This window comes from Pleuronectes platessa, chromosome 2 (genome assembly GCF_947347685.1).
Source record: "Pleuronectes platessa chromosome 2, fPlePla1.1, whole genome shotgun sequence".
Classification (NCBI taxonomy): domain Eukaryota; kingdom Metazoa; phylum Chordata; class Actinopteri; order Pleuronectiformes; family Pleuronectidae; genus Pleuronectes; species Pleuronectes platessa.
This window is the reverse complement of record NC_070627.1, coordinates 3774052-3787509: the sequence shown is the minus strand read 5'-3', so window position 1 is coordinate 3787509 and position 13458 is coordinate 3774052. Positions and strand designations below refer to the sequence as shown.

At 42.9% G+C, this 13458-nt stretch overlaps 1 protein-coding gene across 4 annotated transcripts; it reads right to left on the bottom strand.

Annotated features, from left to right (window-relative positions):
• Positions 1 to 2417: 2417 nt before the first annotated feature.
• Positions 2418 to 13059, bottom strand: LOC128461923 (NACHT, LRR and PYD domains-containing protein 3). Of its 4 annotated transcripts, none has more exons than XM_053447129.1 (11): positions 12871 to 13059; positions 11993 to 12132; positions 11773 to 11892; positions 11103 to 11317; positions 9101 to 10901; positions 8195 to 8368; positions 6743 to 6916; positions 6189 to 6362; positions 4638 to 4811; positions 3533 to 3706; positions 2418 to 2765 (listed from the first exon to the last, which is right to left on the bottom strand). In XM_053447129.1, exons 2-11 carry the CDS (start codon positions 12034 to 12036, stop codon positions 2744 to 2746), a joined length of 3072 nt encoding a protein of 1023 aa, XP_053303104.1. In that variant the 5' UTR covers positions 12037 to 12132; positions 12871 to 13059; the 3' UTR covers positions 2418 to 2743. The 4 variants fall into 4 exon arrangements, with proteins under 4 accessions (XP_053303104.1, XP_053303087.1, XP_053303077.1 ...); XM_053447112.1 differs by having other exon boundaries at positions 11103 to 11323; positions 11993 to 12185; positions 12871 to 13058; XM_053447102.1 differs by having other exon boundaries at positions 11103 to 11323; positions 12871 to 13057.
• Positions 13060 to 13458: the final 399 nt, after the last annotated feature.

Below are 13458 nucleotides of genomic sequence, written 5' to 3'. Positions count from 1 at the left end.
CATAATGATTGACATCTAGTACCGTCCAATGGGTTCAGGGGGGCGTGCCATCGAGCACTCAGTCCGGCTCCACCCCCTGCTCATACAAATATGGTGACCCTCTGCTCATCCACGGTGTCAGAGAGAAGTTCAACAGCCACATCAGAGGACACTTCTGCTGTTGGTGCTGCAACATTGGAGAAATCAAGGTGGTGGAACCTCGGAGAAGACATCTAGTGGTGAAGATGCAGATGACAAGAAACTGAAGAACTGTTAGACTTTTATCTGGTGGTTCTGCAGCTTGAAGACATTTTCATTAAAGAGGTGAAGAAAGACACTTATCTACACTGAGATGTAAATCCAAAGTCTGGACACTAGGTGGCGGCCTCCTCCCAGACATGGCTGTGAAACGTGAAATGAGTGGCAGTTGTAAATTATTTGAATTTTTCAAATCCAGAGTTGTTCTTTTAATTTGGTTCACCAAAATATGTTTTTGATCAATTAAAACACCTATTTTACAAATAAAATTAAAAAAACTTCCTTTTACAGATGTGAGATTAAGTGTGTTTAGATCAAAATATTAAAGAAATAAAAACTGCTGTTGTTTCGTGTTTTCTTCTTTTATGAGACCGTGCAGCTCTTCATCGTTTCACCTCATTTTTTCCTCCTCACATGCAAACAGAAAAATTAAATCTGGACAAAATAAATGAGTAAATAAACACATCATCTAATGCCTCACATAATAAACGTGATTTTTTTATTCTCGTGTTAAATTCTTGTTGAGAGGAAACTTGAATGTTGTGTCAGCTGAGTGAAACTAGAAAACTCTGAGCTGCATGTGAACGTGTCTCTGTGGGTTGAAAGAAACATGAGTCATTTAAAAAACTGATGAGTTGATGACACCTGGGATTAATTTACAATTTAAATCTCATCTGAGACAATATGAATAAATTGAGGAAGCTCGAGGTCGTTTCAAACTTATTATTACTGTGTGTGTGTGAAGCTTTAAATAAAGAGAGAGAGGTGTGTTGAACCTTAATCTAAACCTGAAGCTAATCTAAAAGTGAGGGTTGACAGCGAGGAGTTAGAGCACCGCCCTGGTGGGGGGGACTGGAGAGCTCCCGGCCTTTATAGGGACAGGTGCCTCTATCACTGCCTCTTTGTGTGATGCCTGGTAGATGGTGACTGCTGTGGTTGTGCAGTTGTGTGGCTGTGTATCAATCCAGATTTCTGTGGCTCCATGGTTGAGTGAAGATTCCGGGTTCGCCTCTCCCCTGATTGAGCCACAGCACAGAGTCAGCCATCCATGGTCTCTGTACAGTAGGGCCCCGTATGGAGAAAGATGAAGTGCCAGACTGGTGCTTTGCCTAATTCCAGTGTTGTCTGACCACTGGTTTCTGAGTTGGTTTCATCTTGTCCATCCGACATCTCATGCATCACATTCCTGATGGACTGTTCCACCTTTAATCGTATTGATTGTTGTTCTCAAATATCTTATTGTGACCATGAACCAACTGACTCTCTCTCTTTTCTTGTTTCAGGCAGCTGGACGAGCGACGGGGAGTAGTTGTGGGATTCACAGCCCTTTGAATGTAGGACCAAAGGCTAGTGGTCACTTGAACAGTGTGTTGTGGTTCTGTTTTTGCAGTGAGTTGCAGGGGTAGTGATCAGTGTGCTCACGTGATGGTGTCTATTTGGGTTTGTGATAGAATCTCCCCGTAGTGAGTACGCTGCCTGCAAAATGGTCCCCGCTATTTAGGTTAAAGTGTGTTGTATCCCTGTGGTCACAGTATTTGTTGTTTGAGCTTTTTTAAACATTCAAAAATAAAAAGCTATTTGTTGTATTTATATTTGTCGATCTTTTCCCCCTTTCTCAGGTCCCTCATTCTAGTCCTCCCATTATTAAAAAGAGATTTAATTGTGAGGTGAATGCACATCTCTGCTCTTCTTGAACCCCTGAAATGTGATTGTGTATGTGCACACTGATGTCATTGGAATCGAACATGACCCAAAGGCTGTTTTAATTCTAAAGCAGTGATTTTCTTCTCGTTACATCTGGTTTGTCACAGAGGAAATGATCCATGTGTTTGACTCATAGACTGAATATAAAGGCTTTGACTGGGATGTGCTGCTGTTATACTGCAGCGCCACCTGTGGTGTAAAAAGTAGTAAAGCAAAAATTGCTCTGCACCTGATGCAGAAATGAAAACGTCCCATTTTTAAGTCCAGACTTTTGATCTTTTGTGTCAAAGACAAAACTCTGATTTTAAACTCAAAGTGATTTAAATGTGTTTAACTTTGCGTTGAACTAAATTAATTTGTGACGTGAATCCAGGAACTTTAAGATCATAAACAAACAAACACATAATGTGGTTATACACACATGGAGATATTCTGAGGGACAAAAGTGGAAAATAATAAAGACAAACTTAAACACACTGTATGTGACTCTTTATAGAGGGTTTATATATTCTGCTTGTGTTGTGTCATTTCAATAAACACATTCTTCATGTGAATAAACACAATCGGGGCAAGAAGGTTGCTGGTTTGAATCCGGTTCAGATGAGGTCTTCCTGTGTGGAGTCTGCATGTTCTCCTCGTGTTTTCTCCAGGTGCTCCGGCTTCATCTCACAAACACATGCAGATTAGGGGTTGTGTAGATTGGAGACTTCACACAAGCTGCTGCTGCTGCTGCTTCAGCCTCTGGATCATCAGGACACAGGTCAGCCTCCGTCCACACACACTGTCCTCTTCACATTCACCTTCACAAAGACCACCTCCCCCATCTGTTGAGAGAAGAAGACATCGGTGTCACAGAGACTCACTTCATCAGCTGTGAGTCAGTGATGCAGCACATCCAGTAGAAAGAGCAGCAGGGACTTCAGTCCTGTTCAGAGGTGGAGCAGCTTCCTCTCTGCTTCATGTTCACTTGTTGGAATGAACACACTGATTCTGAGGACACAAACTGTATCTAAGGACACACTGTGTCTGAGGACACACACTGTCTCTCTGTCTCTGAGGACACACACTGTATCACTGACTCTAAGGACCAACACTGTCTCTGAGGACACACACTGTGGTGGAAATCTCTGACATCACTACTCAATAGAACCACATGGACCTGTCTTCAGGAAGCTGACTGAGTGCATCTGGTGTTTTGGTGACAGGATGAGTCTGGAGAGATTGAGATGTTCTGGGTGAGTTAGAGATCAACTGAACCAACCAGATGTTAATTTAAACTTCCCTTATCCTTCCCTTTAAGGAGAGTGTGCACCACACAACAGTGGAGAGTCACTGTGGTCAGTGGGCGGAGCTTTATACGGGTTGATCTCCAACTTAACCTGGAGCAGGTTAGCCGTTCATCAGAAGTTACCATGGTGATTTACCTCGTTAAGAAGTGGACGAGCTTCATAGGACTGAAAAAACTAAACCTGAAGTTAACCTGATAACCACAAATCCTGCTTGGTAGCACAGACCCTGGATCTGTGATACTGACTGTGTTCAGTAAAAAACTGATGAAAGCAGCTTGGACTGTCTCCAACCATCTACTGACCTCATATTCTCCAGTTGACAGGTTGATCTCTGCTTTAGATCAAGCAGCTCCTTCACTGCTGAGTCCTGCAGGTTGTTGCTACTCAGATCCAGTTCTCTCAGATGAGAGGGGTTTGACCTCAGAGCTGAAGCCAGAGAAGAACAGCTGATCTCTGACAGACTGCACTCCTTCAACCTGGATAAAGAATAAAACGTAACTGTAAATTAAACTGAGTTCATGAGTGAAAATAACAGACACATATTCATATCAGTACAGACTCAAAACATGGAAGATAAATATGAAATCAGACATGTTGGACTAAAATCGAGTCCTGATTTAGTAAAAATAGATTATTTTGACCTGGTCTCTGTCCTGCAGATCATTTTAGGAAATTTAAAACTAAACTCATTGTTTTAACAAGTAGGTGAATATTGGAAATGTCACATATTAATTCATGAATGCATTCAAGTTATGTATGAAGAGAAATTATGTTAAATTAGAATAAAATGAGATAAATTGTGTATAAATGCTTAATTATAGATATGAGATCTACAAAAGTCTGTCAGTGAGCTGACCCAAGAGTCTCCAGTCGACATGTTGGACTCTGTAGAAAACCACACAGCTCCTTCACTCCTGAGTCCTGAAGGACGTTTCTACTCAGGTCCAGTTCTCTCAGATGAGAGGGGTTTGACCTCAGAGCTGAAGACAGAGAAGAACAGCTGGTCTCTGACAGACTGCAGCCCTCCAACCTGGATAAAGAATAAAACGTAACTGTAAATTAAACTAGTTCATGTGTGAAAAAAAGAGACATATATTCATGTGAGCACAGACTCATAAAATGGAAGATAAATATGAAATCAGACATGTTGGACTAAAACGAGTCCTGATTCAGTAAAAATAGATTATTTGGACCCAGTTTTTCTCCTGCAGATCAGTTTAGGAAATCAAGAACTAAACTCAGTGTTCCAACATGTAGCTGTATATTTAAAATGTCAAAAATTAATTAATGAATGGAATCAAGTCATGTATGAAAATGAATTATGTTAAATTAGAATAAAATGAGATCATTGTGTATAAATGCTGTTTGAGAGATATGAGATCTACAAAAGTTGGTCAGTGAACTGACCTCAGAGTCTCCAGTCGACAGGTTGGACTCTGTAGAAAACCACACAGCTCCTTCACTCCTGAGTCCTGCAGGACATTTCTACTCAGATCCAGTTTTCTCAGATGAGAGGGGTTTGACCTCAGAGCTGAAGCCAGAGAAGAACAGCTGATGTCTGACAGACTGCAGTCCTCCAACCTGGATAAAGATAAAACTTAACTGTTAATTAAACTGAGTGTAAAAATAAAGGACTTTGACTAAACATCACTGTCTCTGTTTTCAGACCTGAAGTCTGAGTCAAATTGTTCTGAACATTTTCTGGAACTTTTCCTGCAGCCTCCTAATAAGGTTTTTGCTGTACACGTTGAAGACGAAGACGTCAACTTGGAAATACGAGGAGATTCCAGGGGTCTCATTTATTCATTTATAAAACAGTGCGTAGGATTAATACTAAAAGTGGACGTATGCACAAAAGCCGGTAATGGCATACAAAAAAGAAAATCCTGATTTATAAAACCGTGCGCAAGCACACCTGAACGCAATGTTCGCTTTATGAATCACAGTCCACCTGGAAACGTATGTACGTGGATCTGCCTTCAAACCACATGCGCACTTTCAACCATAAATGGTCAATGCAAAGCATGAATATTAAATTAAGCTGCTGACCAATGGGTTTCACGGTGAGTCCTGACGAAGTCACGGCATCATGCGATGAGAAGAGGAAGTGAAACTTTCTGACACTGACATCGAGGTGTTTGTTATTGAGCTGGAGGTGAAGAGCGACTTTATGGGACGGCAGTGATGTCACAAATAAAGAAAATACACTGATACTCTGGCGCTGCTGATGTGGATGACAGAATCTGTGAGAGTGAAGACGAAAGAAAGAACCGAGCCTGATGTAAAAAAAAGATCCCCTTGTGTCCTCAGGGGGCTCAGTTGTTTGTAATACGTAACTTCACCACTAGATGTCTCTAAATATCTTGCTGGACATGTTCAGGAGTCGTACATGTGAACAAGTGGACTACGTTCACATGTACGACACCTGGAGACGTCACTAACTCCTTCAGAGTGAACCTGTAACTTAACATAACTTTACGTAACCATGGTTATCATGGAGATATGTTTTTTGGCTCCGCCCCTCGTCTGAATGTTCCCACATGTTCCTGCTGCTGCTTGAGCTCCAGAAGATGTCCGACCCACTTGTCAGAACATGTTCCTCAGTTGATGTGTGAAGAAGGCGAGCAGTTCTATGATCATGTTTTCTTGAAGTGGCGATGATCTGAGCAGCAGTTTGACCATTTGAAAGGAAGCCTGAGGAACACGTGTGTACAGGGCAGGACAGAGATCTAGAGGTGAAAAGATAAAGGCATGGACGACCCCGTCCATGCCTTTTTCTCTGGTTTCATGTTTTTCCAACATGAAACCAGAGTAAGGGTTTCATGTTGGAAATGAACCCAAAGTAGAAGAAACAGGGCTGAAGAACTCAGGAGTATTCAGCTGGAACATGACACCTCACCACTAGATGTTACTACATTCTACACACTGAACCTTTAACACTAAAGCATGATGTCTGACCCGAGAGTCACCAGTCGACAGGTTGGACTCTGTACAAAACCACACAGCTCCTTCACTGCTGAGTCCTGTAGGTTGTTGTCATTCAAATCCAGTTGTCTCAGATGAGAGGGGTTTGACCTCAGAGCTGAAGCCAGAGAAGAACAGCTGATCTCTGACAGACTGCACTCCTTCAACCTGAATAAGAAAAAAAAATTAACTGTAAATTAAACTGAGCTCATGTGTGAAGATAACAGACACATATCCATGTCAGCACAGACTCATAACATGGAAGATAAATATGAAATCAGACATGTTGGACAAAAAATGAGGCCGGATTCAGTACAAATATATTATTTGGACCCGGCCTCTGTCCTGCAGATCAGTTTAAGAAATCCAGAACTAAACTCAATGTTTTAACAAGTAGCTGTATATTTAAAATGTCACAAATTAATTCATGAATGGATTCAAATTATGTATGAGGAGGAATTATGTTAAATTAGAATAAAATGAGATCAATTGTGTGTAAATGCTGTATTATAGATATGACATCTGCAAAAGTCAGTCAGTGAACTTACCTCAGAGTCTCCAGTCGACAGGTTGGACTCTGTAGAAAACCACACAGCTCCTTCACTCCTGAGTCCTGCAGGACATTTCTACTCAGATCCAGTTCTCTCAGATGAGAGGGGTTTGACTTCAGAGCTGAAGCCAGAGAAGAACAGCTGATCTCTGACAAACTGCAGTCCCACAACCTGGATAAATAATAAAACTTAACTGTAAATTAAACTGGGTCCAAATGTGAAAATAAAGGACTCTGACTAAACATCCTTTTCTCTCTTTTTTTGGAAATTTTCTGAAACTTTTCCTGCAGCCTCCAAATAAAGTTTCTGAGTGAGTCCATGTGATAATAGAGCAGGTGAGGATGTCCAGAGGATTCACAGAGAGCGAGTGAACGTGTTGAGGACACAAACACGTGACGGACTTGAAACTGGAAGAACACAAATATCTCAGGATTAAGAAGAGGAACCGTACACGTAGAAGACAACGACGTCAACTTGGAAACACGAGGAGGTTCCAGAGCTTTTGTTGATGAGAGCCAACGCCGGTGTGGATGAGATGTAAACAACAACACTGATCTTTCCACAGCAGGATTTATACGTCATGTCCGGCCTCCTGTTGCTCCACCCGTTCTTCATATTTGAAATTCAAACTCAAGTAAATATCCAGACACTATTTTCAGAGTTCATGACTGAAAACAGCTTTAAAGTCCTCGTGTCCTCGGGGGGCTCAGTTGTTTGTAATATAAGACTTCACCACTAGATGTCTCTAGATATATTGCTGGACATGTTCAGGAGTTGTAATCATGAACAAGTGGACTACGTCACTAACTCCTTCACAGTGCACCTGTAACTTAACATAACTTAACGTAACCATGGTTATCATGGAGATATTGGTTTTGGCTCCGCCACTCGCCACATGTTCCTGCTGCAGCTTTAGCTCAAGAAAATGTCCGACCCACTTGTCTGAACATGTTCCACAGTTGATGTGTGCAATGGGAGAGCGGGTCTATGATCGTGTTTTATTGAAGTGGCAATGATCTGAGCAGCAGTTTGACCATTTGAAAGTGGTGCAGGGAGCCTGTGGTGAAAAGGAAAAAGGCGTGGACAACACTGTGTAAGTCCTGATCCAGAGGAAGAGTTTCATGTTGTAATTAAACAGTGTTTAATGTAGGGATGGCTCCTGACAGTCACTTCCTGTTTGTTTTTATACTTATCAACTGTCCAACGTGTTTCAATAAGAATTATTTTTGAAAACCTGAGGAGGACGAGCTCTCGGCCTCAGTCCAGATGTTATGTACTGACACTTTCTTAGTGATCAGGAGCAGGTGAGTGCAGGTGAATGGAGTTGATGAGATGGACGTGACTGCCAGGCTGGGTGAGTGACAGATGACTGAGGGACAGTGAGCAGAGCAGAACTGTGACAATTTAAATAAATAATGACTGAATAAAAGTGAAAAAGGATTTAAGGACCTCAGAGTCTCCAGTCGACAGTTTGGACTCTCCAGTCCAGAACACAGCAGCTTCACTCCTAAGTCCTGCAGCTCGTTGTTACTCAGATCCAGTTCTCTCAGATGTGAGGGGTCTGACTTCAGAGCTGAGGCCACGACTTCACAGTGAGTCTCTGAGAGTCCATAACCACTGAGTCTGTAATTAAAGAAGATATCAAATCTGTTCAAATTGAATCAGAAAACAAGACATTCATAGAATACCTGACCATTTGACCCTCACCCTGGTAAATCCCCTTTTTGTTAAAAACACCTCAAGAGAATCCTTTCAGATTTGGTCCAAGCGTTCATTCAGACTAACAGAGGTACTCATTAGATTCAGGTGGTCATAGGTCAAAGGCTACAGTGACCTCATATTGTTGTGAAGTCAACATGTCCGGAACCTGGAGAAACGGACATTGTACTGGTTGGTGGTGGCGTACAAACGCAGGCTGGGAATTCTAGTCTGAACAGAAAGAAGAATAAATTATATTTCCTGCTTCTTCAGTTTAAAGGAACAGTCAGTGATTCTCATCCAAAACAATGATTCAGTAATCGTCTCCTCACTCTCACTATCTGAACCCTCAAACTCCAGCACAGTGATCACATTGGATTTCACTTTCCACATCTGATCTAGTTATTCTCATATGTACATGAGAACAAGGAGAATGTATATGTACATAATAATAACTGTATTAAACACACACACTAACACACACACACGTCTTTGGGTTTGTGGAGGAAGCTGGAGAACACAGACCCTGCAGACACCAAGAGAAGCTCCTCATTACAGAAAGGCTGCACTAACAGTGTTGACATTTAACACTGTGTGTATTTGAAGAACGACTCATCTACACTGATTGAACATGTTAGTGATCATGTCTGGACTCACAGAGCCTTTCTGCAGTTCCTCACAGCTGGGATCAGTCTCCGTCGACCCTGGTCTGATGTGTTGAACTTCTCCAGGTCCAACTCATCCAGAACCTCCTCTGACATCTGCAGCATGTAGGCCAGAGCTGAGCAGTGGATCTCAGAGAGTTTCTCCTTCAATTTGTTCTCTGATGTCAGGAACTGTTGCATCTGCTGATGAACTGAGTGGTCGTTCATCTCAGTCAGACAGTGGAAGATGTTGATGCTTCTGTCAGGAGAAATGTCATCACTCTCCATCTGCTTCAGGTTGTTGATGACTCTCTGGATGATCTCTGGATTGTTCTCTGTCTGACCCAGCAGGCCTCCTAAGACTCTCTGGTTGGACTCCAGACTGAGGCCGTGAAGGAAGCGAACAAACAGGTCCAGATGACCATTTGTACTGGTGAAGGATTTTCTCATGGTTCTCTTCAGGAGGTCATCCAGGGAGAAGGTACTGTCTGTGTCCCAATATGTTCCCAAGAAGTTGTTGAGTTCTTCTGTGTTTCTCTCGGTGTAACAGTGGAACATGTAGACTGCAGCCAGAAACTCCTGAACGCTCAGATGAACAAAGCAGTAGACTGATTTCTGGAAGATCACACACTCTCTTCTGAAGATCTCAGTACAAACTCCTGAATACACTGAGGCCTCTGTGACATTAAGACCACACCGCTCCAGGTCTTCTTGGTAGAACATGATGTTTCCTTCCTCCAGATGTTTAAGTGCCAGCCTCCCCAGCTTCAGGAGAACGTACCTGTCAGCCTCCTTCAGCTGCTGTGGAGTCGTCTCATGCTCCTCACCATACTTCTTGTTCTTCCTCTTTGTCTGAACCAGCAGGAAGTATGAGTACAGGTCAGTCAGGGTCTTGGGCAGCTCTCCTCTCTGGTCTGTGGTCAGCATGTGCTCCAGAACCGTAGCACTGATCCAGCAGAAGACTGGGATTTGACACATGATGTGGAGGCTCCTGGACGTCTTGATGTGTGAGATGATTCTGCTGCACAGCTCTTCATCACTGAATCTCCTCCTGAAGTACTCCTCCTTCTGGGCGTCAGTAAAGCCTCGTACTTCTGTGACCCTGTCAACACATGCAGGAGGGATCTGATTGGCCGCCGCAGGTCTGGAGGTTATCCAGATGAGAGCCGAGGGAAGCAGATTCCCCTGGATGAGGTTTGTCAGCAGCACGTTGACTGATGACCTCTGTGTGACCTCAAACACAAGCTCCCTGTGGTTGAAGTCCAGAGAAAGTCTGCTTTCATCCAGGCCGTCAAAGATGAACAAAGGTTTACAGACAGCGAGCGTCTCTGCTGTGAGCTTCTGTAACGTTGGATTGAAAACACGGAGCAGCGTGAGAAGACTGTGCTGCTGGTCCTTCACCAGGTTCAGCTCCCTGAACGAAAGCACAGTCAGCAGACCCACATCCTGGTTCTCTAAACCCTCTGCCCAGTCCAGAGTGAACTTCTGCACCGAGAAGGTTTTTCCAACACCAGCGACTCCGTTGGTCAGGACGACTCTGATGCTGCTCTGCTGGTCAGTGGAGGCTTTAAAGATGTCGTGGCACTTGATGGGAGTGTCGTGGAGGATCTTCCTCTTGGAAGCCGTCTCAAGCTGCCTCACCTCATGTTGAGTATTAACCTCTTCACTCTGTCCCTCTGTGATGTAGAGCTCAGTGTAGATCCTGTTTAGGAGGGTTCTACTTCCTGTTTCACCAGTTCCTTCAGTCACATGTTCACATGTTCTCCTCAGACTGAGCTTATGTTCATCTAAAACCTCCTGTAGACCACGATCTGCTGAAAGACAAGAAACAATGTCAGAGACAGAGAATCTGAGAATCTGCTGATTGTTTTCATCAGATACAGAAAAAGATTTTTAACTCTGTGGTTTCATAACGATGTTAAATGTTGATGCTGAATGAAGGAACAAAATAAAACCACATGTGCTGATGTCAGAAGTGAAGACATCATCAGACACATGTACAGTGCTGCTCTGACCGGCTGTCTGAGCTCCAGCTCCTGTTCTGGATCTTTTTCCACACTGGGGACAGGAGGAGTCTCCTGAAGAACCAGACTGGTCCCAGTATGAGGTGATGCACTGTCTGCAGAACCAATGTCCACAGCTGGTGGAGACTGGATCCTTCAGGACGTCTTGACACGAAGCACAGCAGGACGACTGCTCCTCCTCAGAAACATGACTCCTCTTCCTCTTCCTCTTCCTGTGAAGACATTTCCTGGTAACTCACATGTCACAGTCACAGGTTGTCATTACTTCTGTCAAGGAGGTTTTGTTTTCACCCAGTATGTTTGTGTGTTGGTTTGTTTGTTACTGGGATTATAAAAAACTACAGATTACCAGTAAACTTGGTGGAAGGTTATGATCTGTTAACCAGATCGGGGGGTGTGTGGGGGGGGTCTCTTTCACAGACATGTTCAGAGGACTGATTTTGTGTGTGGAATTTGGTGCAGATACAAATCAAAATGAGTCTCTAGTGGATTTCAAAGTGGTTTCATAAGGAGCGTGATGGTTCCCAGTTGAGGTCTGAGCTCTTTGAGTGATTCTGAGAGATCAGTCACCAACTTCAATGAAGCTGTGTCCTAATGCAGGGGCCACACTAGAGAAACTAAATCCTCTTCAGAGCAGGTCACAGTAGAAACAGTCTCTTACTCTGTTTGTGAGGGTCCAGGTTCATTACTGAAGAATGGAGGACGTCCCATGGACCAGTCACTCTTCAGAGACACACATCTGGAACCTGGAGACTCTGCTCTCAGTCTGTGGTCCTGACCTCTGCAAACACAAACATGTTTTTATTCAGAACACGTCATTCACTCATTCATTCTCTGAGGATTAAGTTTGGAGGTTCACATGTTTGCAGCAGGTCTCTTACTTTGTGTGTGAGGGTCCAACTTGCTCTGAAATGTCCTCGTCCATGTTACACCGGGCCGGCTGCAGCTCAGTTGTGGTTCAGGCCACGCTGCTCTTCTAGATAATCAAGGTCTCACATTTTTCCTTCCTGTCCTGTACTTACTTTACAGCACAACACAGTGAAATTATCATTTCACACCAGTTTCAATGTTTATCTGTTGAAAAAGTCACAAACAAAAATGTTTGCAACACTTCCTGTAGCCTACCCATTTCCAAATAAAAGCACTCCAGCGTCTCTGTCGACTGAATCAATTCATTTATTTATAAATGTTTTTATCGTGAAATAGATGCAGGGCTTCATAGTTTGTAGAACTTGTATTAGTTTGAGTACACAGGACTACTAATATACAAGGAAGTACAGTGATCACATCAGAAACCTCAGGAAGGCTTTAGATTAGGAATCAGGACAAACAAGTTCAAGAAACACACCCAAAAATACCCACCAAGGACCCACGCACACACACACACACACACACACACACACACACACACACACACACACACACACACACACACACACACACACACATACACACACACACAAAATCAGGTGACTGTAATGTATGATTGTGAAAGCACGTTCTGTTATTAAACACTTGATGAACAGATGTGATGAAGATAAAAAGTGAAACTGTGAGTTAACTCTGTTAATTAGTCATTTGAAGGCTCTTTGTTCCAGACCTGCTGTTCACATCTGTCTCTGGGATCTGATCACATGAAACTACGTCTGTCACCAGGTGTGAACTGACAAACTTAGAGTCGTGTGATCAGCAGATGGATGTTAACAGCAGGTGTGAGAGTGAGACAGTAAAACTTTCAGAAAGTTGTGTTCACACTCACCTGCTCACTTTCCTTCCTTCTGCTCATCCAGGTGAAAATGGAGTCTGACACTTCCCTGTTCTCATGCTCCTCCTCTCTGTTCAACCAGTTCACTCTTGAAATTTCCATTTCAAAGTCCAGCTCATACACATGAAGATGAATTGGTTCACAGTTCATGTTTTATTGATCTGTCAATAGTTTGTTAAAATGTGGAAAACTCCCAAACTGCCAAACTCCATCAAATATAGCCTGAGCTCAAACCCCTGTTTCCTCCTGTGATTTGAAGGTTCTTATATTTCGTCTTAGAGCTGAATGTGTGACTCCATAAGCAGAACTCTGCCACGTCATGTCACATTTATACAGTCCAGTCACAGTGTTTGGTTTATAGATCTTCAGCCCCTCTGCAGTGGCTCCCTGCACAGTGTTGTGCATGTTGTGCATATTTTTCGCTTAAGACCAATGCAAATAAAAATGAAGGAAAGTTAAGTTTGTCACCATCGTGTTCTCTTCATCAAGTCCACAAATGAAATGAAAGAGTAAACTCTATTGACTACTTGTAAAAACGGATGTAAACTGACAAGTTATTAACATGAATGCACATAAGATACA